Source organism: Haemaphysalis longicornis, unplaced genomic scaffold (genome assembly GCF_048455015.1).
Source record: "Haemaphysalis longicornis isolate Haplotype H1 unplaced genomic scaffold, Haemaphysalis longicornis Haplotype H1 scaffold_2, whole genome shotgun sequence".
Classification (NCBI taxonomy): domain Eukaryota; kingdom Metazoa; phylum Arthropoda; class Arachnida; order Ixodida; family Ixodidae; genus Haemaphysalis; species Haemaphysalis longicornis.
The window spans coordinates 266,784,356-266,811,846 of record NW_027526295.1 but is presented as its reverse complement, the minus strand read 5'-3'; the positions used below and the strand labels follow the sequence as shown (position 1 = coordinate 266,811,846).

The window sequence follows — 27,491 nt, the reverse complement described above, 5'->3', positions numbered from 1 at the left end:
CCGAATACATAATACATCAGAGTTGACTGCAACACCTCGGCTAAAAAATTTGTTGCTCTTAAATGCTGCTATACGAGCAATGACGTGTTTTTAGAACCACGATGCTCTGCCCTGTGCAGGGCCTAACAGTCCATGATGAACACCTGCCAGTTCGCGAAAAGTAAGTAATTATCGTTCGTCAGGCAGTATTCGGCGTGTCGCGGAGAACACAGGTGACAGTTCATTGACATTCAGAAGCGCCCGCGCCAGATATAAAGCTCGAGGTGAATCAAGATCGCGGATAGCGGAACTAAGGTGCCTGCAACCAGAACGGACCACCACATCGAGGCCACAGTTCTTGTGCTCGACCTGGAGCAGGAGTAAGTAAAGCAAAAATCAGGTTTGGTCGTTTAGAATCTTGCTTAGCTTCTGAATGCCTTTGAAAACCGAAAGAGAACGCGAGAACATAACAGTGCAAGGCCAGACGCGCAGTCTCACTGCGCCAGACCAGCTGCGAAAGGGCGCAGTCGCGCCACCTTGCGGTGTCGACGCCAACCGGAGTGGCTCGGCGCCGCCGCTCGGGACACTCCCTTATTCTAGTTCACTCTATCTGAGGTATCCTGTCGTTCGTGGGTTGTCATGTTTCGACCCCACAGAGATGTCCAAGACAGACACGTGCCTTGGGAAGCTAAAAATTGTGCTTAACTGCCTAATCGACAACAAGCTTCTCTCTGAGCACAAACAAGACATTGTGTGCACACAGAATATTCAGTTTTGCCTAGAAAAACGGCATGAACTACAAAACTGAAAAAGATCATGAACGTCTTTACAGTTTTTTCGTGCGGCTACTGAAGCACGATGCTTCTTTCTCGCAATTATGGGCTGTGATGAAACTTCTCCGCCTGAGCCATTCGCAGGCCTCAGTGGAAAGAGCCTTCAGCATCAACAAGCAGGTTGCGGTCGAGAATTTGGCAGAGCTGTCATATATTTCTCAACGAGTTATCTGCAAGGCTGTGAAAAACCATGGCGGCCTGCTGAACGTTCCAATTTCAAAAGAGTTGAAGGCGTCAGTGCGCCAAGCCCGGCATAGGTATGCTGCATACCTAGACGAACAAAAGAAACAAGCACTGTCACGGCAGGCAACTTCAAAGAGAAAAGAGCTCGAGCAAGAGCTCGATAAGATGCTAGGGAGGAGGTCAAAGCTTCAAAAAACTCTCAAGTGCCTCCTGGAATCCGCGGACCGTTTTTCGGAAGAAGCTGAAGCGAAAAACGACCTCGCCTACTTAGTCAAGGCAAACAGCTTCCGTCGAACTGCTAAAGAAAAGGAGTGGAGATAGCTTCTGTAGAAAAAGAAATCCATGCGAAAACTGCGCTGCTTTCATAAGTATTCTAAGCAAATAAAATTCTGCTAACACTCCTTGATTTTCGCCCATTCTCATCCTTGAAATCCTTGAAAAGTCCTTGAATTTTCAGTCAAATATTCTGTACGAACCCTGGGACTGGCAAAACACGGGAATTGAGTGCTTGTGGAGTGACAAATGTGGGAAATTCCGCATCGGAAGACAGCTGACGAGGCCAGAATATTTGATTATTCTAACAGAAGGTGAGTGTTATGCACTCCGCTAGAAAGACGGTGCAAACGAAACCGTTGTCGCAGTCAATACCTCATTTGTGCCCTTCGTTCGAAATCTTAGCGCTAGTGAACGAGTTGTTATGGCAAAAAAAATGTTGTCACGAAAGCGACGTACAATTGCAGCGATCGAAATGAAATGTCCTGGCCTCTGTAAACTTGCGGATGTCAATAAACGATTTGTTCTCACTTGCTGCTCACTGTGGTCTGTGCCAGTCGAGGCCATCTGGTCACCTGGCGTAACATCACTTCACTAGCGCGGCGCAAGTAAACACGCGGCCAGCGTGCCAGCCAGGAACCAGCAGGAGCAGCCACGGCCGGACTCGACGCTCCTTTCGAGCGCGGGAGGAGGAGAGTCGAGTCCGGCCGTGGAGCAGCGAGCCGGCGGCCGCCGTGCGAGGGCAGCCATGTTATTAAGGAGCTCAAGCGGCCTGTGCAAAAAGCATCCGCCATGTTTACAAAGCCGTGTTTATAGCGCCATCAAGCGGGCATACTGGGTAGTTCACGACGCCGCCACTACGCTTTTTCTGGCACTACAGGCAAAGCTAGACCTTTGCTTCTCTAAAATCCTCCCTGTTCTGTGATCATACACGCTACCACTCGTATGTCGGAGGCCACGGAGATCGGATCGGGTGCCCCCGCCCGGTCGCAACAACCCCATCACTTTTCCATAAACTTTATCACCACGCGTTACTTCACGGCGATTTCTTCGAGCCACCTGCCATTATTTTTCCACGCCGCGATCACCCCTACAAAGTTAAACGCGTACACTGTAAGTCATCTGAGTTTTCCCGGTCATTCATTCCATGTACCACAATCGATTAGAATAATCTACCATCGCACATTGCGTCAAAAAAAGACGCCACGAAATTTCAAGAACTAATTCAAAATGCTGACACCATCTAACTTTTTCTCTTTTAATTCTTTTCCCCCTCTTTTTCGGAACATACAGCGCAAATATGTACCATTTTTTACCTTGATTCAGCTTTTTTGTGGTGCTATGAGTGAGTATTTATTTTTTAATTGCTTTTGAGCGTATGCTTTATTTGTTTTCTTTTTTTATTGAGTGTATTGATTATTTTTCATTGCATTTTCATAGGTCGTTCACTGTGTACTTGTCTGTATTCGAACGATTTGTTGCCTATTCCTTGCTCTATTTTTGCTGTCATTACCAATTACTTGTTATAATATATACTTCAACCTTAGTATGTATTTAATTTGAAATTTTATCCCTTTTTTTTGACGTTCATTGTTTGTACTTTTCCTTGTTTGGACGTTCATTGTTTGTAAAGGCCCCCCCGCCCCCCAACTGTGTAATACCCTCTCACGATGGCCTTTAGGGCTATTATGAATAAATAAATAAATAAATAGCAAAGGCAAGCAGCGCCAAACGGCACCAAATAGGGCCAATGCTCGAAGACTGCAAATGCGTTCAGAAAGCCCGGATTAACATCGCATTTCTCACGCGCGTTTCTGTACACAAACCAAAAGTGGCTTTAATTTATCGATTGATTGATTCAAGCCTTTATTGAAGGAAAAGGAAGACGTTTGCATGTTAGGTCTGGATGGAAATCAAATCCGACCTCTGGAGCGAGGCGACCATACCTTGTCGCCGTGTCTTATTCAAGGTAGCGGGCTAAAGGTGTGCGTGGTAAGCGCGTCATTGTGCACGTCACAGCGCGTAGTCAACGGGGAGAGCGTGCATGTGACGGCATCTCAGGAGCAAAGGTGTACCTCAGCCGTGAAGAACGTACATTCTGGGGAAGTGGTGGCGTGAATTGTCGCCATTCTGCCTCTCAAGTAAATAGCGCATGCGGGGTGGCATACTGGAAAGGCCTTTTACGTCGGATTTATCGCCAGATTCTGAATCGGTTAACCGTGGTTTACCACGCAAACACAGCACCAGGGCCGAAGCTCAGGAGGCAAAGAATGCAGCGGGAAGATCCACAAGACGAAGAAAAGAAAGTGAAGATAGAGACGTAGACAGGGTGTAGCAGTAAAGGAGGCCGTGAAAGATATCGCAGGGGGAAGCAATAATGCTTTGCACTCAAAGCACGTCTGCAAACGAAAGCTCCACAACGAATTTTTTCGTTGGTTTTAAGAAATGGCTTTAGTGTATCACGAGTATGCACAGAGCCAGAGAGGAAGAAGGAAGGCAATGCAACATTTTTTTGTCATCGTGATATTTTGTATTCTGATGGATTAACGTTCTCTCGGTGTTCCCTGCTATCTCGGTGAGAAAAGGTATGACAGATAATTTAATGTACTAGTTCAGCTAACCTATGTTTATTCTTTGCTGTGTGTTTCTACGATGCTTTATTGTTGTATTTGTTAGCGTAGAATGTCGACAGTTATTGGCTACTGAAAGCACCCGGGCCATTGTCGAGGCGCGCATATTTTTGGCCTTTTGGCTGCCCTCCATCGCACCTGTATAAATGCAGTGTTCATTTAGATAGAATTGATTAGAATTTCATGTTTATTTAGCAAATACACGGCAGTCCCCACGTGGAAATTGGCTTACAGAATTTATACACTTGTCATACAAGAGCCCCAATTACAGGCATTTTAACTTGATTTGCTTAAAAGCGTTCGTTCAACCGAACTTCCTGTAACGCTTTGAACATGTATCTAAAATGTTTCTTTTAGCACTATACTATTGTTCAAGCGTCGTCGTCTGAATGATATCGGAACAGATGAGATGGCCGGCGGTCGCATGGAGCGCTTCGTGCGGAGGCACTTCCGGCCGGGCTTTGTGAAGCTCATCGTGCTTCCGGTTCGCGGTGGCTTGATCCGGGCCCGGCTCACGGGAGCCAAGGCGGCGTCTGGGGACGTCATCGTATTCCTCGACGCCCACTGCGAGGCCACCAACGGCTGGTGAGACTGCAGGCGCGCCCAGTCTTCGCTTTGGTTCGCTGTACGAGTAGCACACACACCGAAAGCTGCGATAGTCTGATTTTGATGCATCGGCTATCCACAATGCATTTAAACTGAGAAATACGGGGGACGGAAAAGGCTCTTAAACAGGGTTCCCGCTGACAGCTGCTTTTCTCAGTAAGGATAGTACACTGAAATGGGCGGTATCTGTTTGCGTAGTAGACGGAGAATCAGCAGCAAGGAGCAATTTTTGTCTAGAAAAGAGCTGGCGGCCATCTTGGCCACTCCCGAACAGCGCCGCTACCGGTGGTATCCAGAACGAAGTATGTATGTATTTATTGTTCTTTGGAAAAGGAAAATCCACAAACAGGCGTAAATTGTCTCGCCTAGGGGGCGGACACCGGAACGCCTGCTGGTGTAGGGGGGGAGGGAGAGGATAGGGAGAAAAGAATACATAGGAATAGGAGGATAGGGGAGAAGGTTGACATTATACAATGTATGTAACACGCACAAGGGTAAATATAAAACACAAAAGAGAAAAAAAAAGGAAAAAGGGGATTAAGGGTAAATATAAAACACAAAAGAGAAAAAAAAGAAAAAAAAGGGAATAAGAGAAAAAAAAGGAGTTGCACATTGAGAAAATTAACATTACAGAGAAACACTACAGATATAGACAACACATGAATCTACAAAGGACAAAGCACACATGTAAAAGGGGTCACACACGCACACACACAAGTACAGAAGCTGCTTCAGCAGCAGCACTCCACCACAATCTGGGCAGCTAGGCAGAGTTGTAGTGGAGTTCGCTGTGCAGCCCCGAGGCCCGCAGGTATGTACCCAGGGCCTCGAGCACTTTGTCTCGCTCCCTAGCACTGCCCGGGGACCAAAGCAGATCCTCAAGTGGCCGCGCTCCGTGAAGCACGGCGATGTGGTTAGCGGGGTGGTGAATTATTTTATTGCTGCCCGTATCCACTTCAAGGCAACTTTGTGGGATCCCACTAAAGGAGCGGGGAAAATAAAATTTTAATCTGCAATGTTTTACCATTTTTCTCCCACCTTGTCCCTCCTCCGACCAGGAATCTCGTGTTTCGCCGTAAATACCACAGTTAGCGCCACCGTTCCAAGGTGTTTTTTTTTTCTTGATGGGCCCGACTATTCCATAGGCAGAAAACATTCGAATAACCGGAGAAATGGCGTCGTCATGATTTGTGTTAGAAAAAAAAAAGAGACAAGGATATGCGATCTTGATGTAGGGTTTGAGAGCAGGGTAGAGAGTCGTCGGATCAGAAAAAAATCCCGGGCCATCTCCACTAACGTGAAAGTTGGGGAGGGAAGAAGCACGCAGTATATAAGTGTATTCACGGCGCCATGACTTTTTTGCCCACGGAGATGATACCATTGGGTGGTAAAGGTATACAGCTTTCGTGTCTTTGAAGCACGAAGCGTTCTAGAGCAAGGAGTTGGAAAACGAATGTCCCTATGTGTTCCTTTAGTGCGCGTTATTCCCACAGAGATGAAATGTTCTGGCGCGAGGCGGTGGAAAACGAGCGTCCCGGTGTTTTAGTACCGTGATTACATGAGGCGATCGACGACGCCTACAAAAGACGCCGATAGCCCAATCCATAAGGGGCTTGGCCGATAAACACTTTAAGGCGCTGACCTAGTTGTGACTGCATCGTATTGCGGCGGTCCCAAACTCTAGTTCTTAAACTGGGGCATGCTGTAGGCACAGAGTTTGCAGTCTGAGAAGGCACTGGAGGGAGTTCGTAATGATCCTTGTGGCTGCTTTAGTTTAACGCACAAACTTCAATGCTTGACTGTTTTGCAGTTGGTGACAGCAGAGAAAATATCACTCGCTATTCTCGGCACTACCATTTCAGACGTCACAGAAGTTAGAAATGGGAATTAGCGCTATCCCAGCATTGCAAATGACAAATTGCACGTATTTCACGAACACTATATAGTGATCGTGAAAAAAAAAACTCTATATAGAGTTGTTTTTTTTTTTGGTTGTTGCATAGAGTAAACATGGAAGGGGTGCACTGAGTTAAGCCCCATAAATTTATACATTGGAGTGGAGAACGATGCAAACATGACACTACCGAACGCCCTCTTCTCGGCTAGAAAAATGTGTGAATATCATCTAAAAAAAAAAGAAACTCAGAACATGACGCGAGCGATTTAGACAATGCTTTCGACTAACTGCAGTGTCCCTTCGGGACATCACAATGTTCTCCTATTCAGGAATGTGACCCTTGTATTCTTCTGTAAGCTTGCAGGACGAAAATGATTGGCATCCCCATACTGACCTCGCCGACCAGAATGATTGTATGCCACAATTAAAATCTTACAGCGACTAAGAAAGTTCATAACAAAAGAGGTTAATAAAAATTTTATAATGTATATAAAAGAAAATACGCTAATAAAAAGGTTATAATGTTTATAACACAAATATTTTGAACAGGGCTCCCGTACGGGATACAGAAGATATTTTCGTAAACTTTCTTGGTCGGTGTCCGTTTTTAATTGTTGTCATGTGTTTTACCGACCAGGCCGACTTCCGCCAAACTCTTGATTCCGTTTCAGAACGATTGTACTGTTGTTGTAGTTTTGGGTTTAGATAGACTATATGCAGCTACAAAGGATCGCTACCTGGACGTTCCTTTTTTTCGTACAAGCGAAAAAACCGAAATCAGTACTTTCGGCAGCCTTTCAAAGTTAAGGAAAACGTGCTCTCGCGTGGTTTCGTTGCGCACTGTCTCACTGCATTTTTCTGCCCAGGCTGGAACCAATTGTCGACATAATTGGGCGGAGCCGGTCGACGGTGGTGTGTCCCATCATCGACGCGATCGACGACAAGTCGCTGCTGTACCGGGGTTCCGGCGCCGACGTCTTCCAGATCGGCGGCTTCAACTGGAAAGGCGAATTCATCTGGATCGACGTGCCTAAGGAGTGGCGAAAAGCCCGCAAGAGCATCACCGAACCCGTGCGGTTGCCGACCATGGCTGGCGGACTGTTCGCCATCGACCGGAAGTACTTCTTTGAGACCGGTGCCTACGACGACGCCATGGAGGGCTGGGGCGGCGAGAACCTGGAGATATCATTCCGAGTAAGCAGTGCGGTTATTGAGATAGGGAAGGAGGAGTTGCCCCAGATGTATTTAGAACTAAATGACAACCGCTTCCAGACAAAGCGACTTTTATAAGTGCACAATTTGCTTTGGGAGAAGGTCGTGTGGGAGAGGGAGGAAGGCAAATGTCTTGTACGGCCACATTCTCTGAATGTATACTTGCATAAGTCCTAAAACATGGAACGCACTCATGTCTGTGAACCAGAACGAACATAATTTTTTTCAGCTTCCAGCACATCGCCCTTCTTTTTCTACAGTTCACGTCCTTGCATCGCTTTTATTGAGCATGGGAGGTGGAACACTATATGCTGTACGCAGGTCTCCAACGGCAGCACGTCGCATTCACCCTGCACTTCCTGAACAAACGTTTTCCTTTCATGAACGCGCAGACTACGCCCTCATTTTTGGCAGTCAACCTGAAAAGCACTACAGGATATCTAAGCCTTTACTTATAATGAATGAATGTGCGAGCATGACTTAACGCTAAATAATGCCGCCAAATAACTTTGCTAAGCCTTGTACTTGAGTTTAGGGATGCTTTGTGTAGAAATTCTAGAAAAACGGAGCTTGTTTTGCATCTTTTCCCTCTTCTCGGCGTTACCATGACAGAAACCCTCGGCCAATAAACACTATTTGGCCTATTGTGAGGCTTAACTTTACGCAACCCTGAGGTTTCGTAACCTATTGTAAGTCAAAGCGATAAATTGTGTCTCTTAATTTTGTGACGTTGAGTTTAGGGTTGCTGAGTGTATAATGGGACGAAGTGCACAATTCTCTTCGCATCTTTCCCCGGTTTTCTGTCTGATACTATGGGTAGGAGCGGAGCCCAATCGCCATTTTTAGGCAAATGTGAAGCTTAACGTTAGAATCGTTAGCGTTGAGGCAAAGTACGTGGGCGTGACAAGTAACGTTAAACTTACTGTAGATCAGGCTGCGGGCACTGGTTAACGAAAATTACGCCTGTAAGGCGTAAGGCATGACGTCGGACTGTCCCTTACCCAGATATCCCTCACCACTGCAGCGGTGCCAGCAGGTTCGGCTGCTTATACTTTGTCTTTTCTCCACGAACGATTTTTTTCAGTCACGTGGCATGTCGCAGCCAATGGAGATGTCAGGACATCACATATGAGCGTTGGAAGCCAATCGGTATACTTTTATGACAAGTTCCTAGCTTCATTTTGTGGTGCGAAATGAGCCAAGTAATTCTATAGCGATGCTCACGCATTACAACAGTGAGAACGACGGGGAATGCTGTAGAAAATACTGTACAACATTCCAGCTGCCCTACAACTTTGCCTAGCTTGAAATCTTTTCTTGTTGAAATTCCAGCAGGTCACTTGTGTCTACAAGGTCACAGAGGTTGTATTTCTTTCCCCTTGATTAAAAAAAAAAAAAACCCGATGGTATGAAACGGCCCTGTTTGCCTTCATCCACACCAGTAGGTTGAGCGAGTCATTTTTCTTCGGCCACAGATATGGATGTGCGGCGGCAGCATGGTGCAGGCGCCCTGCTCGCACGTGGGTCACATCTTCCGCGGCTTCCACCCATTCAAGTTCCCGAGCAACAAGAACACGTTCGGCATCAACACTGCAAGGCTCGCCGAGGTCTGGATGGACAAATACAAAGAATTCGTTTACGCCAACCATCCAGACATGAAGGTGCGTTGGAACCGTCGTTCAACGCGGTATGCCCACGGGGCGGAATGCTGTGTTCGCGCTGTGAGGAAAACCGCTGGAGATGGGGGCCTTGTTGGATCATTATTGATTGAATGTATGTCACCCAAGGTTTTTGAGGAGGCAGATGGCAAGTCTGATTGTATTCAGAAATCAAAAGACTCAGAAATGATTGATTGCCGAGAGCTATTTTCGGCCATCTTCGTTTCCCATGCATAAATTTATTTGGGCTCTGTGGGCTTTATGTTGGTTAGTCTAGCAAAACTGCAACGTCACGAATGTCGGGGAGTGATTTGCTCCTATGCAGAGTGTTGTGAGTTCGATGCCCAGTTGATAAGTTCGTATTCCTCGAGCAAAGCAACTGCTGAAACACCCGTAGGCTTACGGCCTTCCGTAGCGGGTTAAAAATCTGCAGTTGGTCTGAATGAACTTCTCATGCGGACGAATTCACCGCACAACCCACCAAATCATCTGTCAGCGTCCACCAGACAGATCTATCATGATCACATGGGCACCCGCCCACTCTGCCGTCCCGGGCAACGAAACCGCCCACCTGTTGGCCCGAGGGTTATCCCGCCGGGCCCCGGGAAGCGAGCAAGAGAGGCCAACCCCGCTGATCACGTATCACGAAATAACGCAGCACTACAAGTTGGGACGTATCATCTACCCAGCACCGCATAAACACCTAACGAAAGAGGAGGAACGGCAGCTCCGTGCACTCCAGACGAATACTTTCCCCCATCCCACTAAATGCCACATCTTGCACCCCACCGTATATTCCCCGCTATGCCGCTTCTGCGGAGCCCCCGGGACGCTCTTTCATATGGTAGGGGGCTGCGCGCACGCCCCACTACATTCGCGAAATCCCTCCATTCCTTCTCGCGAGCTTTGGGAGAGAGCTCTGACCAGCTCCGACCTCAATGACTAGCGCCTGCTGGTGTTGAGGGCTGTTGAGGCGGGGAAAGCTCAAGGGGTCTTGGACTGAGGACTCCTTCCCATTGCTTTTTGCATTAAACACGTTTACTCTCTCTCTCTCTCTCCTCAGCCCTAGTACAGCGGGACTCGTAGAGCAGGTGCAACCTCGGCTGGTTAAACGCAAACGGAATTGTTTGCTGTCATGCTTTGAGTGAGGTTGCATGGCCTCGGGTACATCTCTTTGATTTTCCCATCCACGTTTCTTTCACGTGGTGAGAGATAGCAACGCCTCTAAACAAGACGTTCGTTGACTTCGTAGAATTATTTCTGAAAGGGGATATTTGGCGCGAGCAGCATGGTTCCGCCTTGAACTGCGCAAATACTTTGTAGGACAGGGACATTATGGCGCAAATCGTGAAGGTAATTTAAAGTTTACGGTTTCTGTATATCCCGAACACACCAGGGCTGCCTGCAAAACGCTATATCAACACGAAAAGAAAGCTCTCACTTTCATTGATATCTCTACCAAAATAACTGACACGAACAAATTACAGCCTATGAATAATCAGCCTTGAAATAACCACGATATGGTGGAAAATCGTATTTGTGACTGCTGAAAGATTTCCTGCTACAACTTTTTGCCTGACATAAAAAGGTAGTTTTATTCTATCCTAAATGGTCTGATGTTTCATTCTTCAGCACGTGTGCTTTACAAAAGCCTTTGCCCGCATGCGCCTTTGATGGGGAGAAACAATGAGGGAAAGGCGTTTGTCACATAAACCTGTTTGTATTAATGGGTGTACAAGCAAACCATGAATAGTAAGCCTCAAGTTCAGTCGTCGGTAAGCATCAGTTTACAAAAAATGGTAATAACCGAGGGGCTATTATTTGAAGCCATGAATGTACCAGATAATAAACCGCAAAGAAATCGTTAATATATTTATTTCCGCAAAAAAGGTTATGTTTGCTGTCTATGTCATAAAACGCCAAAAAGCCAACATTCATATATGGCTGGACCTTGAACCTGCCATTACTGATAAGATGTTTGTGTTTTTTTATATAGCGTCATTTTTTTTTTTTGTCGTGTAGTTTCGCTGAAATGTCCGTTGTTGCACACTTCACGCAGAACATATCATACGGCGACGTCTCGGAGCGGAAAGCACTGCGTAAAAGGCTCAACTGCAAGTCGTTCAAGTGGTTCCTGGATAATGTGTACCCCAAGAAGTTCATTCCAAATGAACAGGTCTTCGCTTACGGAAACGTGAGTGTATTTTCCTGTGAATGTCTTGATGCCAAGAAGGCATTAGGCAGAAAATATTCCGTGATTGAATGACCTCAGGCAGTTTTTTTTTATTGAGAATATAAAAAAGGCTTTAAATGTTTATCATTAGATTCATGTGTAATTGTGCTGGATTTGTCGATCCTTGATTTAAGATGCAGTCTAACTTAGCGGTCTATACAATTTTGAAGTCTATATAAAGGGGGAACGGCGACCGTTCGCACCCGGCCCCCCGACGATTGAGTTAGTTAGAACACGTTTCTTTTATTTGGTTGCGCTGGGGTGTTGCTATGGATGACCGTAGGGTTGGTAGGGGGATTTCTGGGGAAATGAAAACTGAGAAGGGATAACTATGCCTCCAGTTGCAGTGTCAGCACCCCGGAGTTATCTCTTCGATCGTTGGGAGTAGTAGCCATCCTATCTTTCTCATCGCCCTAAAGCCGGTCGCCGACGATTGGTGCTGCGGGGTCCAGAAGCAAGAGCAGCAGTGAACGCCACAAGCCCATAGGTGGCGGGAAGGACCAGGACTACATAGATACGGGGAATCCTTCCCAGTGTCCCAAGCACTTGCCGTACTAGAGCTGACCTAGAACATCTAGTGCGGGGGTGCTCGGCTCAGCACAACTCGGAACCATGCTCTCACCAACATCCCTCCGACGAGCAGCAGGAGATCATTCATGCAGATGCCCATTTTTATAGGCATGCGTATCACTTGATAGGTTGATTGTGATCTTTATATATACTAAGTGTCATAGTACACTGCCTGTCGTCATAGCTATACGTGCATCACTCGCTAATTGCTAACGTTTTGCTTACGCAAAAGCATGGCGATTTCACAGTGAATTTATGTAGTCGAGAATAGCATTGACTTTCTTACTGTGTACACTAGTGAGGAATCTGGCGCTATATTCGGGAACAATTTAAGATCGGCAATAGCTCATCTACGGTATCACTCCGCCTAAGCTACGGACCCGGATGTCAACGGGCGCGTACGTTTTGAAAGGAGATTGCTATAAATGCGTGATATCGTCTGCCTATTCTCCCGTAGTTTGTTTGTCGTCGCTGATGTAGTTTATCAGCATATTAATTCCAAAAAAAGTCTACGCAAAATGGCGCCTGTCATCCTCAAAATATTCCCAGTAACGCACTACTTTCCAAGCACGGCGTAATATCTGGCTGTGGTGATGAAGCACAGCGGCAACTTCCTGCTTGGGTCTAAAAGTAAGCCATCGGTAATGAGGGCGATAGGTAAGGGGATACAAACCGAATACCGGAGGATTTACTAGACAGTAGGATGAATTTCATATGTAAAGTAGAGGCAACAAAGCCAGTATTGATTCATACAGACCACTCGCAGTAACGTCAGTGGTGTATAGATTCGTAATGCAGGCAAGGAAATCAGAAATTCGAGCATGGATGAAAGAAAATGAAATCCTTGGGGAGCTTCAGAATGGATTTAGAGAAGGTAAGCGATTGGGTGATAATTTCTTCGTCATAACACAATGCATTAAAATAGCGAAAGCGCACAAGAGACCATTAAGGATTGCGTTAATGGACATTAAACGGGCATGTGACAACATACACAGAGACCTGCTGTGGAGGCGGCCGAAACTGCATGGCTTAGAGATGAGTTAGTACAGTTTCTTATAGCAATCTAGAAATATAATAGATGACGCCTGACAAGGGGAGGGCAGAAATGCGCACAGCAGTTCAGCACCCATCGAAGACTCAAACTGGGATGCCCTCTGAGGCCAATACTGTTTATGCTTTACATGGCAGGGTTAGAAAAGAAGCTAGTAGTCAATTAGGGTTCAACCTAACGCATATGTTGCAAGACAAAGTAGTACACCAGCGTATTCCGGGAATGTTATACGCAGACGAAACTGTTGTTTTAGCTGATAACCAGAAATAATGCAGCGGCTCATAAATATTATTGGACAGGAAGCCACAGGCCTCGGGTTACATTGTAGCACAGAAAAATCGGGAACAATGGTTTTAAATGACACTAGCACTGACGCAGTATCAATTCAGCACGGCGAGTTATCCACAGTCAAGGAATGTAAATATTTGGGTGTGTGGATAAACGAAGCCGATAACTACTTTTAAGAACTGAGGAGCAACATCAGGGTAAGGGAAAGCGAAACGCAGCTATAACGAAGCATAGAGCTCTGCCGGCCCAAATATGAAGTAGTGAGAGCAATGTGGAAAGGAGTAATGGTTCCTGGTCTCAAATTTGCGAATGCAGTATACTCTGCTTAATAAATAGCAGCCCTTGAAGTGAACCAGAGAACAGCAGGCCATTTGGCCTTAGGAACGCATGGAAAAACAACTAACGAAGCTGTGAATGGATATATATATATATATATATATATATATATATATATATATATATATATATATATATATATATATATATATATATATATATATATATAATAGTTGGTCGTGGAATGGAGATATTGCCGCGAACCATGCATTGGGTTTGTTTGTTTGTTTATGTTTTGTTTTTACTGCCCGTCCGCGCCCGGCTGTGTTATCGGTGTCCCAAGCGAAGCGCGTGTTCCATTCTTTATTTTTATCCCGCACGTGTTATCTCATTCCGATGAGGAGAGCGTTTCGCTCTAACGTTACTAGCCTAGAATAGTCTTCTTTTCTCTACAATGTTCTGGATGTAAATCGATGGTTCGACAAACACTCACGCCGAAAGATAAAAGCCTGCAGGGCAGACTCCGTGGTATTCGACTCGCCGACGCTCGCTTGCGGACGTCACTTTGTTGACTGCTGCTTCGCCGCCTGTGTATTCTTTGAGTTGTTAAGGGAGCTCAAGTTCACTCCAAAAAACTTGTTTCCCTCGAAGGCAACTGCGTCGTCTTTGGCTCAGTGACAATATCGTCTGGGCGTTGTTTGAAGTTGGAGAAGCGCAAATTAAATTGATTTCAGAGGAAGGTGAGAGCAATGGATCAACGTAGGTGGACAGCTAAAGTTTTTAGGTACCTATACATGAAAAGCATGGACACGCAGTGGCTAAGGAAGACTAGGAGGCTAACGACGATGAAGTACGGAAAGAACAGTGGCTGTTTTAAAGCTAAGGAAAATATAAGAAAATAGAACAGGCTGTTTTAAAGCTAAGGAAAAAGGAAGGAAAGCGTATTCTTGCCGGAAGTGTTGAACCTACTATTCTGCAGGCCAAGCTGGTAGTTAACAACAATGTTAATATTTGGGGGAAAACTCATTAGAGCCTCCTATATAATTAGGTTTGCCATTATTTCAAATAATAAGTTGTTTGAAGAGCTTGGAAAGGTTTGAGTCTGCCTATGAAAACGACGCGTTCGTGGTGCACCGGTGCACCGACCGTCAGCTACAGTTTAACAGAACTTGTTGCTGAGCGATTTGGTTCATACTTGAAGAAAGAGAAAACGTGGCGTTAAACAGTCGGGGACAAAGACAAGATAGGACGGATACGGGCCCCCGCGTCTGTCGTATTTTGTCTTCGCCGAAATACGCCGAAGTACGTCAGCTACAAATTTCACGGCGGCATATTTACCCGCTCAGTGATACGGTCGTTCGACTCCAGCATGACCAACGTTAGGTTAGATCACGGACTGCCCACTCTTTCACCGAACACGTAGTTGCCACGGGTCACGGCTACCGCAGAACAAGGAGGATTTCATCTATCTCGTAGCTCGTAGACGTGTTAATGCATAGTTAAGAAAGAAAGTCTCAAAAACCGCAGAACAATCCATTTGTCATGCCCAGCCCCAGCCAGAAGTTGTGGTTTTCCCATAGTCCCGCACGACGACATGGACTCCCACGTGCAGTTTCCTCTCTATTATACTTACTAAGAAACTCTATGGAGAATTGAGTCCTACGTTCGCAACGTAAACCAGAGCCATTTGGATCCGTTAAAAGCCAAGACCGGCTCTTTTTGTTTTATTGTTTTTTCAGCGGTGGTATAGCTACCGCACAGACTATAGTTACAGTGGTGCTGGACTGCGGGGCGTTTTTCCTTTGTTTTTGCGTCGTAGTGTGTCGAGTCCTCTGTGGTTTTTGTTGACCTCAGGAGCTTCGACTCCTCTTCGGCTCCCCTTGCGGTTGCAACGTGTTGCGCTCAGCACGACGCCCGGTTCAAGAGACACGATTTTAACGGCTGAAAAAAGCAGAAATCCAGCTGCTGCCGGAAGACTCGACGTATCGACAATCCGCGGATGGCAGTTCCAATGGGACGCCTTTTCACGTGCGAACATGGCCGAAAAGGCTTTCGTGGGCCTCAGTACGGCTACCACGGCGAATCCAAGAAGCGTGTTGTTGATCTCGTCACGCAACAGTGCAGCCACCTCGTGGCGGTCAGTGTTGAACTGATACAGCTCAAGACAAGCGATGTCTCTCGGCAAATGGACATCCCACGAACGAAGTTCAAAGCGGCACAATTGGCTTTCTAGTCACAGTGTTCGAAAAATAAACGTGCTTTCCCGTGCTTCCGCTGGCTTCGCGTGAGTATTTTAGCGGTTCTTTTTTTTTTTTTTGGACAGGAAGTTGCGCCTCGCGTGACCTTCGCGGTATTTTTTTATTTCTGCGTACAATGAAAAGTCACCCCTCGCGAGTAAATACATTACATGAGAAACTTCAGGGCAGATCGTACGGCTGTTATTCATATGCATTTCCCGCAATACAATACCTCATTTCCCGCCATACAATACGCAATACCTCTCGACCATAACCACTATGAAAAGAGCGGTGCTATCACAGCATTATTTAACATAGCAGTGCTAAACCGGCCAGGCAAACTAGAATGAATCCCGCGCATATACGCCGATGACGTAATGCTGTGGAAATCGGCAGGGAATGACGCACAGATAGAGGAAACCCTGCAGCAATGAGTAAATGTTGTGGCTGTCATAGCCCGGAAATAGGATTCGAGCGTTTACCAGGAAAAACAAAAGCGCTCTAATACTCCCAGCAAAAAAGACGGAAATAATCCCACACAGCACAGAATCGATGTACACGTTAGTGAAAGAGAAGTACACCAGCAAACCTTACAATAATAGTATGCACATACAATGCCACAGGCCGACACCCAATAAGTATAGGTCAGCGAAGTTCCCAGACGAACCCAACAAACGACCTCAATTGTGGAATTGTGCCCGAAGCAAAGGGTTAAAAAAAGGGGTGAGCGAATCAGGTTAATATAGGTCTTCGTAATCAGTCGCCTTACCTATTACCTCCCCTACTGAATCCCTACGCAATGAAAACTATTCAAAATCATTTACCTCTCACTTAAAATCTACAAAACTGCGCCGAAAGTCCCCCAGGTCACTTCCACTGCCAGGCTAGGGCAGCTAAAAGTCTATAATGTGGGGTTTGTGTCGTTTCTCGTACTCCTCGTTTCTCGTAATAATAACGAAGGGATGTCTAATGACCCCAATGCTTGCAGGTGAAGAATCCGGAAACGGGTATGTGCATCGACTCCATGAACCACAACCTCGAAAAGAGGGAGCCACTCGGAATCTACCCGTGCCACCCTGAAAACGCCATTGGATCGAACCAGGCGAGTGTACACAATAAAACGCCGGAATTATGCTTTTTGGCTTGGTATTTAGAAACCTGCGGATTTCGACTTCGTATACGCACGATGGCTTGTCGTAAGAAAGTTCTATCTGTTATATTTCTAAAATTTATGAGCGAACTTATGACATTTTGGTGTCGCCTGGTCGGTCAGTCCGCAACTGATATTCCCGGTACAGGCGTCGACACAATTAGACAGGACAAAGAAAATATCTAGTATTATGAAGAGAAAAGAAAGAAAAGGATTGATTAAAAATGTTCTACTCTGACACCTTGGGGCATGGTTGATGGGCGAAGGCAGCGGCCACGTTTTGTATCTTAAGGTTTATAATGCGAAGTTAAAGTGGTTCTGAAATGAGTCGCGCAGTTGTATGCCACTTCACGCACCCCTGTATGCTTAGATGTGAAGACACGGACATGTTTGGATTGGGTTTACCACATTGTTTATTTAAATACCGCCCATGCGGCTTCGCAAAACCATCATCAATGAGCGAGCTACAGGGTGGCTCTACGTGGATGCATGCGCTCGGCGTCGCGCATGCGTCCACGGCGTTTTCTTTGGTGTTGGAAGCACGGCGGTGGCGAGCGGACTGCCAGTGCTGTTGGCGACACCATTCTCAAGAAGTACGCGAACTTCAGCCACCGCTTGCCCCCTCACACTTTGCACATGCTCACTCCCGTCATGCATCGCCACGTCACACATTTATACCCTACGGAAGAACCAAACCTTCCCTTGCCTCTCGCTCTCTCACGCTTGAGAGATGGGCACTCCACACCGACGCTGTGACAGTGTATGTATGTCACCAACACACATGAGTCAGAGGGCACAGACCCAGACATTTCCTATTCCCTTGCTCCTACCTCCTAACTCGGTGTTTCTTTCTTGTCGCTCATGCGCCCTGGTTCCTGGGAAGGCCCTTCTAGTCATTTAGAGGTTAACTGCAAAACACCTTTAAATGGTAAGAAATGACACGGTCAAAATGTAAACGAAAGGGAAAAAAGAGACGGCGAGATTTTACAGTTAACACGAACGATCACAAAGTCAAGAATCTCTCGTCGGGCGCCCGGTGGGGTAAGAATCACGACCGATCGCGTTTCATCGTCATGCTGTACTCTGAACGCGACGCAGCCCCTAATGTTACATTTCCGGAACTCTCACATGGCTATAACCCCCCTTCGTCCCCTATTTCGCTTGCAGCTGTCGACCCTCGGGGATGCCATCGAGCCTCCTTCGGAAACGATATACCGATGCGTCGATAGGCAAATGCGTCGAGGCATTGCAGTGAACCAAATTGGTTCCCTATAATAATTGAAAGCCTGTGGCACAGTAGAGACAAGTACAAGAAACGAAACACTGTAGCTTGTAATTTGCAATTTACTGTACCTCTGAATTGATTAGCTTCAGGCAAAACTATAACGAGGTCTTTTTTTACGCAGTTGATTGCATACACTTGGGGAAGCGAGATACGCAAGGAGGACTTGTGCGCGGAGCTGGGCCCCGAAACAACGGTGAACGGCAAAGTCCGGGCGGAAGTGTTGATGCGGTCTTGCGGCGAAAATCTGGTGTCCCTCCATCATCACCGCTGGGATCACACGCGCGGCGGACCCATCCGGCACCGGGTGTCGGGGCTGTGCCTTGAATCGAACACCACGCACCAGCAAGCCGTGCTCGCCGTGCCCTGCACTGGTGCGGCCAACCAGATGTGGAGGTTCCTGCACTACCCCGAAGCGCGGCCACCAGACACCACCTCACCGAACCAGGACTAGGCCTAGAATATCCTGCTTTCTACTCAAATCACGAACGGCATGTTTAATGACTGTAGCCGTCTATTTTAATCATCACTCATCCCCGTAGGCAAAAACAAAGTTATCTGTAATGTACCTACTCTGAATAACTTTGTATATAGTAACGTTGGCTTGCCTTTTCTGGATGAGTGATATGTTTATGAATTGTCCGAAACTGTGGAGGTTTTGCGCCTTATTTTATCATTGTGGACGTTCCAACTGCATCTGTTTACTTGATTTATTGCGACTTGTTGCTTTCTAAGTCAGAACTCGGCGCGGACGTTGGAGGGCAGAAATTTGCTCATGAACTCAGCGCATTCTATTTGTTGACAATAATGGGCTAAGGAAATTCTGACTTTTCGATGAGGAACGAAAAGAGACGAAGCAAACACCGCAGTTGATCAAAGCAAAAAGAAATCTTGAGTATTCGTGCGCATTACTTAGCGCAGTAATCGAATTAGTGGGCCTTTGGCATTCTTTTTTGTTATAACGCAAACTCCATTGGCAGAGCGAAACGCTAAGGTGTGGTCTCGTAAATTCCGGCCTGTTGGTCTGCCTTGTGTTCGAAAGGGCTATGCGGTTCGATATTCGCGATCGCTTCGCCACCTGCCGGCGCTGCTCGGCGGCGCTTAGTAGATGACCGCTCAGCAGCTGATACCTACTCATGCAGTGTTTTAAAGACGATAGTCTTTCTTGGGCTACTTAAGCCCAGAAATTTTTGTCTGTCTGTATGTCTGTCTGTCCGTCTGTCTGTCTGTGACTCGATTCAGCCACCCGGCCAAAGTAAAACAATGCCGGCGCAATAGTCTTACATAGTCACAACTAAATCTACCCGTCTAAGTCCGGTGTAATGTTCATACTTGTCAACATTGTTGAAGAAGAACAAGACATTACGCAAATATAAGACAACAAATTAATACAGAAGTGATATTTGCAGTGTTCCTTCATAAAAAGTCGATTTTTGCGAAATTAAATACTTCGTCAACTGCAGAAAAAAAAATTCAATCCGCTGTCACCTGCTGTCACCCGCGCCACTGTAGCTTCTTGCGGCATTTTAAGGAATCAACCGGCAACAGTCACGAAAGGTTCCACTGGATAGGTTCCACGTTCTGCTTGCAACGCACGTGGAATAGGGAAACGCGGTTCTATAAACGTTGAAGTAGGGCGCCTCGATTCACGCGCGTTTTGGCCGTACGGCAGCGTTGGCATAGAGAGAGAGAGAGAGAGAGAGAGAGAGAGAGAGAGAGAGAGAGAGAGAGAGAGAGAGAGAGAGAGAGAGAGAGAGAGAGAGAGAGAGAGATAAAACGTTTATTTGAATCGAGACACCCGGCCTGGAGCAGTGGAACGCGGTAAATTTAAAATGATTTAAGCAAACCTTTGGCGTCTTTCCTTGGAAGGAGCGCGACGCGAGAGGAACAACATGAGAGGTGAGCGGGAAAGCGAAGGGGGGTATTTACTTGTCAAAAGTCGACAAAGACTATCGTCTTTTGTCGACATTTGCAACGAAAGGAGCAGATACGCGGCCATTTTTTTTCTATTTTGCTTCTTTTTGCCTTTTAGCGTTCAAAACAACTTGTTATAATTATGTCTGTAAGCAAATAGAACGTTTAGGGCAGTTCAAAACACAGCTGCGTCCTGATAGACTGCTCCAACGCCAACAAGAGCTATCCGGGGACGCTGGCGTCGTCGCCGCTCTTACGGGCGTTGGCGACGCCAGCAGCAGATCACCCCTGTCACCTCGGAATATGTCAGGCCCAAGTGAGTTCTATTGTCGCCTCATTCAGAACTGATACTGGCCCATTGAGAGGTTGGTTTCGTTTTGCAGCGCCGACAACGAATGCCGGTTTGTCTCGAATATATACGTCGTAGAGAAATATGATTCGGGGATGTTATTACCCAATACCTGACAATAACTTGCGCGTTCAATAGGAATAGAGCCCTCGCGAACATGTTAAGTATTTTCCAGGTCTGCGGGTCGTTAAATATGTGCCCACTCCCGCCTGATAGCACGGACCAAGTAGAGGTAATGAAACCTCGAAAAAAAAAAAAAAAACGAAAGAAATGCACCGACATCGACCTCCCTTTACTGCTCTCAAAAGCAGCTGCTCCTTAGCTCAAGAGCTCGCCTTTGCAAGCGCTTTCGTTTCACGAACGGCGACAAATGTTCTCGAACGTAGAGCGACCTTGCGGTTCAAGTAACGTTCGGACGATGACAGACAGACAGACAGACAGACAGACAGACAGAACAACTTTATTTGACCACAGCTGGGGCGATTAGGCCGGCGACGTCTTTTCCGTCGTCCGTCGGGCAGCAAGGCCTCTTTTCGGCAGGGGTCCGGTGCCTTCGGCCAAGTGGGCCAGGTCTTCTTGAATTTGGGGGTTTGGGTCACGCAGGGCGGCCTCCCAGCGCGCCTCGCTGGTGATAGTAAGGAGAATGGGATGGGATCGGTGCCTGGATAGTGGGATGCTATCCCAGGCCCATATGATATGGGATAACAATGCGTGAGGGACCGAACAATATGGACATTCGTCTATGTAGGTGTCGGGAAAGATCGCTGACATGATGGCAGGGGTGGGGAAGGAGCGGGTCTGGAGCTGCCGATATATGACCGCCAAGGATCGGGATAGAGATGGGTGAGGAGGAAGAAAAATGGCACGCTCCAAGCGGTAATGGGCGAGGATGTCCCCGTATGTGTGCAGCCTGTCCCGTAGAGTGAATATCTCACTATCATTGGCGGCGCCATCGAGCCCTCGGTAGACCAAAGCTCGAGCAGCTTCGTGGGCCGCTGAGTTTCCAGGTAGCGCGGTATGGGCGGGAGCCCAGACGAGAGTGAAATAACGCGATCGAATGTTCTGTGCCTTCAACAGGACTGATAAAGTTGCTGGGGAAACTCTTGCGTAAAGGAAATTTTGGATGGCTGATTTAGAGTCGCTGATCATAGTTGTTTGAAGGTGGGGACTGTGGGTCATAGCCAACGCGATGGCGATCTCTTCTCCCGCCGTGGAGGATGTCGTAGATAAGGAGGCGGAAGCGAGCTGGACTTGTTTCGAGCACGGTTTCGAGTCAACCACACAGCAGACGCTCTGGTAGGATAGGTTGCTGCATCTGCGTATAGCGTGGGGGAGCCTGGAGGGTACGCTTTTTCAAGGGCTCTCGCGCGGGCCAGTCTGCGATCCTCATTGTGTACGGGATGCATATTTCGCGGAAGAGGTTTGATTCGGAGCGTCTGGCGGATGGAAGGGGGGATGTCTACCAATTTCTGATGGTTGGAGGTGGGTGGTGAAAGGCCTAAGGAAGCTAGCTAGTGCCGACCGGTGTGACTCTTAGTGAGTCTTTCTAATTGGGCGGTGCGTTGCGCCTCAACAATCTCGTCAAGGGAGTTGTGGACACCCAGTGCAAGGAGGCGGTCGTTGAAAGTTTTTGGAGGGAGTCCGAGGGCTACCCTGAAACATTACGTATCAAGCCGTCAATTTTGATTCGTTCACTTAGCTTCATGGTTAGGAAGGGGGTCGAGTATGCTATTCGGGACAGGACAAAGGATTGTATGAGTCGAATGAGGTTGCCCTCCTTGACACCCGTATGCTTCGAAGCTATTCGAGATATTAGTCTTGTAGTTTGGTATACCCCACGTTCAAGTTCTCGGATAGTGTCTAGGTTGTGTCCCTTGCTATGGAGGCGCAAAACAAGGACCCTAATGGTATCGACGGTAGGTATGATGTTGCCAGATTGGGTGGTAATCGAGATGTTGGGGGGGGGGGGGGGCGAAAGAGGAAAAACTTGGACCTTTGTGGAGAGCAGGAGAGGCCGTGGCTAGATGTGTATGTTTCGATCATTTGGGTAGCTGTTTGAAGGGTGTCCTGAATGTGTCCGTCCGAACCCTTGGAGATCCAAAGAGTGGTGTCATATGCGTAAAGGGAATGGTGGAGGTCCGATAGGGTCGATAGTAAAGGAGGAAGGTCTTTCATAGCGATATTGAAAAGAAAGGGTGACAGGACCGAGCCCTGGGGAGTGCCAGTCCTTCCCAAACTGATTGAGGACGTTTTAATGGGACCCAGGTGCAGAGTGAGCGTTCTAGTCCAATAGAAAAGAACGAATATAGTTGTAAGTCCGCTCTCCCAAATGTGAGTTCATTATACCCGCGAGAATCGCCGAATGGAAGATGGTGTCGAATGCTCGTGTAAGGTCCAAGCCGAGGATAGCCTTGGTTGTCCGCACAGGGGCAAAAGCCGGGTCAATAATATGGTGCTGGAGTTGGAGCATAACATCCTGGGTGGACAAGTTAGGGTGAAAGCCAAACATCGAGGGCGAAAAGAGATGTTTCCGTTCGGCAAAACTGGTTAATCTGGAAAGGATAACATGTTCGAAGAGTTTACCCAAACACGATGTCAATGATATGGGGCGAAGGTGATCTACGTGTGGTGGTTTGCCGGGTTTAGGAATTAGGATCGTTTTGGCAGTACGCCAGCGTTCCGGGATAGAACCAGACTCCCAGCATTCGTTGAAGAGTCGTGTGACATCCTCCACTGATAAATCGTCTAGGTTACGCAATATTTTATTTGTTATCAGATCTGGTCCGGGGGCCGATCTGGAGTTCAGCCGCTGTATGGCCGCATTTACCTCGGCCTCAGTTACGGGGGCATCCAATTCGTCGTTCGAGTTGCCTCTGTATGAGGGGTGTTGAATGATGGGTGGACTCTGTTAAACATATTTCTTAGTGATGTAGTTCAGAAGGTCTTGCTCTGATCCTTCAAAATTGTGAATTAGGTATTGTATGAATTGGGATTGAGCTGTTTTGGTGGTGCTGGGATCAATTAGATGGCGGAGGATGTTCCAGTTTTTTTCGAATTGAAATTGGCGTAAATAAACTCGCATGTGGCCTCCCAGTTTTGAGCCACAAGTTTAAAAGAGTAATTTTCTATTTCTTGATTGAGTCGAGCGATCCATCTTCGGAGGTTCCGGTTGTGTTTCTGTTGGGAGAGGCGTTTTCGCATGCTAGTTTTAGCTTGCCACATATGAGCGAGGCGTGAATCTGGCTGGGGAAGGTCCGCATCGATTTCTAATTCACGTGTGGCCGATTTAACGCGATTGAGCAGACCGTCCTCCCACTCAGAAAGAGTGTCTTTAGTGAGACGAGGAGATTGTTCGGCACGTCTAAAGGCGTCCCAATCAACGATGGTGGCAGATTTCATCTGCCGGGACATGTGCTTAAGGGTGACTTTGATGTGCAGTATTTTGTGGTCACTGCCTAAATCCTGTTGCGTGTTCACCCACTGGGCTTGGGGGTTGACATATATGCTGAAGGTTAGGTCGGGGGGTAGTGTCTACGCTAACACTGTTGCCCAGCCTGGTTGGGTATGCGGGATCTGTGAGGAGGGTAAGTTGTTCCTGCTGTGCTGCTTCCCATAATGATCTGCCTTTGATAGTGCTCTTTCTGTAGCCCCACGCTGGATGGTGTGCATTAAAGCCACCTGTTATGACGATTGGGTTTTTCCGTGAAACAAGAGCAGCCTTTTTGAAGAGAGAATGAAAACGATGCCTATGAAAGCGAGGGCTGCGGTAAACGTTGAGAATAAAGAGACTGAGGGCGTCTTTTCTGGGGGGTATGATTTCCACAAAAACGTGGTCTATCCCGCTTTCGAGAGTGTGTTGTACAGCAGGGATATTGCGATGAACCAAAATAGTTGTTTCTGTAGGAATGGGATGTGAGAAGCTTTTTATGCTGCCGTAAACAAACGGAATGCCGTTCTAATGCTCCGGCAGAACGCAAGTATAAGCTATATTTTGTTTTGTTTTCGGTTGACCCAGCGTTCCGCTAGTAAACCCTGACCGACAACACGTGAGATTTTGAGACAAAGGTGCAAAAAAAAAAAGGGAAAACGAAAGGATTAGGAAAGTAGGTGAAAGTGTGTGAAGGACTTTTAATCTTTTATTGAAAATACCAGAAGTCTGACGCGAGCGCACACGTTTTCTGGTCACTTCTGGGGCGCGTATACTGGAAAGTAACCATGCAAAAGTTCGCTGGACAGAAAGAATATCGCTGGCCTAAAACGCATCATAGCCCCCCTCCTCCGCCCACCACTCTGGCCCAAGTTGGAAGAACATTCTTTTATATTTTTCGCATCTTTCAGGCGGAGGAAATTTCTCTACGGAAAAAAGTTTCGGAACGTGCGAAATATAGGGAGCCTCAGGTGACGTGTGCCTGCATGGGGGAAAGGCTGTAAAAGAGCATCTCTTCGCACCAGTTACGTACAAGCCCACAGTGGGCGCACAAATTTGAATCACGGTACTAGTGCCTTTAGTGAACTGAGCCTTACAACGCATCTATAAACTGCTCCAGGAAACCAGACTACAAGCACGCCCTCAGAAAATTTATGGGGGATGCTTAGAACACGTGAAGAATGTGAAGGCGAAAGCCTAGGTGGACCTTGTGTTGATGTGCTGTTAAAATTTCTGTTGAACTTTTGTGTGGGTCTCGTCGGGCCACTGGCGCAGCTTCATCCATAGCCGCTTCCTCCCGACGGTCGTTATAAGGCGAGCGGCGTTTCGAGCTGCTGTAGCCTCTTACGCCGTGGCGCACTTTCGCCGTGCAACGTCACGCATCGCGATGTGGAATGGATCTCTGCGCCCACGCGCCGACGTGTACAAGGCGCATCCGGAACGTACTAAGTGTCGTCATCCTTTCTCAGAAATCTCCTCCGCGATGCTGTGTCTATTTTCCTGCTCGCGCTTTCCAGCTCAAGCACCGATGTTCTGTACCACTATTTTTTCGTACTCTTTTCAGTACCTCACGCGTTCCATGAAACATAGATGTGTGAGGCTTTCGCCCTGATAACGTACGCGTTTTCGAAAAAAAAGCAGTCAGGTGTTGTTGCGCAAGCAGCGGATGCATGTGCCGCATTTTCATCGATAGACCGGCTTTCCTGGGTGACAGAAGTTGACCCGAGCTATTATCACTGACTCGAAAACCGGTGTTCTATAGTTTCCCATGTTTAAAGTTACACGATACCGAAGTTACCCACGAGCGCATTATTTCTTGCTGAGTAAAAATGAGTCGCTGCAGCGTACGAAACTTCTAGAAACCTTGAGGCCTGCTTTATTTATAAATACGTACCAATCTGTTGCTACGAAAGCTAAAAATTTTAAGAAGTCAGCCCGAACCTTTAGTTCAATCTTGAGATTACCAAAGCCACGCAACAGGTTGAGCAAGTTTACAACGCTGCCGGAGACAACAGGGTGAAAGTAATCGCATTGCAGTCTCTGAACAGTACAAACAACAAAAACAAAATTTGAGACAAAAACAAAACGACGAATGCATTAAAGAGCGGAATTTTCAGCTGTGTCCATTTCAAATACTTCATTGCGACGTAGTTGCGTTTGCGACATCTCCGACTCCGTTACTTTGGCCGATGACACGCACACAAACAGACACTCCGCCTTGGTTTTGCTACTTCACTGCCGGATCGTTTGCTTTTAGCCAATCATAGCTCGCTCGAAATGGACGCATTAAAAAGACAAATTGTCCCAACTGTGAATTCAGACCCAGGTTAACGCGCCTTAAAGTTGCAGAGTGTTATACAGTGAAACAAAACAAGATGAAGAGGACGCCTGCCGTATGTTGCAGCAACTTGGTGGAACATTGGGAGATTTCCCCCCAGTTTGTAATTCATTGCCTTCGTTTCAACCAGCTTCATATTCATAACTGACGAGGCGAGGGTAATGCCGTGAATGAGGTGGGCTGTCCAAAGGGCTTACCTGAACTGATCAGCGGGAAACACAAATTCCGTACCGGCACACCCTTCGAAGAAAGTGGCCGAGTATGCTCTGTCCGAGACTTTTGGAGTGGTGCCCGCTTCTTAAAGGCTGTCGAAGCGCATCGGCCACGGTCGGATGACTGTGGACGTCGGCGACGGCGTAGAGTGTATTTGAGAAATTTACCCGACCTCGGAGAATGAATGAATGAATGAATAAATAAATAAATAAATAAATAAATAAATAAATAAATAAATAAATAAATAAATAAATAAATAAATAAATAAATAAATAAATAAATAAATAAATAAATAAATAAATAAATAAATAAATAAATAAATAAATAAATGAGAAATAAAATAAAATAACTAAAAATAAAATAAATAAATAAATAAGAAATGCCCCAATCAGTCAATGTGTTGTAAGGTTCCCAGGAGACAGCCAAACCTACTTTTTGCGGCGTACCAAGAGGAAAAACGCGACACTTAGAAATACAACATGGTGAGAAACCTACAATTTTAAAGAAACATCCGCGGATAAAAATGGCTTCAATGCCGTCAAATTTTACTACACCGCTTGATCTTTCATAAAAATATGTAGCCCATTGCTAGATGTTGGACGAAGTTTCAAGCAGAGAGTCATCAATGGTCACGCTTCCACGACAATAATGAAACCCAATCACCTGTTTATGACATTTCCGTATTATGTGGAGGCGGGATTGTCCTTTACGTTTTTGCAGGCAGGTGCTCTGCGTCGACGCCTCCATATGTGGGTTGGAACTGGTGGGTTGCTAATCCGGGCACGCCTCAATTCTCATGTATCTTCGATAAGTTCCATCTAGTTTAGCAGTAGCCACCAGTAGTAGTGGCAGATTGTATGCGTTGTTTGACGAGGCGGACCAGCTCTCACTG

At 46.7% G+C, this 27,491-nt stretch overlaps 2 protein-coding genes across 2 annotated transcripts in view; both read left to right on the top strand.

Annotated features, from left to right (window-relative positions):
* Positions 1-18,331, top strand: part of LOC144168623 (polypeptide N-acetylgalactosaminyltransferase 1-like) — a 34,014-nt gene extending 15,683 nt beyond the window's left edge. Inside the window, exons 2-7 of the mRNA XM_077697570.1 lie at positions 4,303-4,483; positions 7,268-7,595; positions 9,089-9,274; positions 11,331-11,465; positions 16,915-17,072; positions 18,244-18,331. Of these exons, the coding sequence (XP_077553696.1) occupies positions 4,303-4,483; positions 7,268-7,595; positions 9,089-9,274; positions 11,331-11,465; positions 16,915-17,072; positions 18,244-18,331 (1,076 nt within the window). The remainder of the gene's footprint in view (positions 1-4,302; positions 4,484-7,267; positions 7,596-9,088; positions 9,275-11,330; positions 11,466-16,914; positions 17,073-18,243) is intronic.
* Positions 18,332-18,485: 154 nt separating this feature from the next.
* LOC144170665 (polypeptide N-acetylgalactosaminyltransferase 15-like) lies at positions 18,486-19,338 on the top strand. The gene has a single exon (XM_077700595.1). The coding sequence runs from the start codon at positions 18,585-18,587 to the stop codon at positions 18,810-18,812; it is 228 nt and encodes a 75-aa protein (XP_077556721.1). The 5' UTR covers positions 18,486-18,584; the 3' UTR covers positions 18,813-19,338.
* Positions 19,339-27,491: the final 8,153 nt, after the last annotated feature.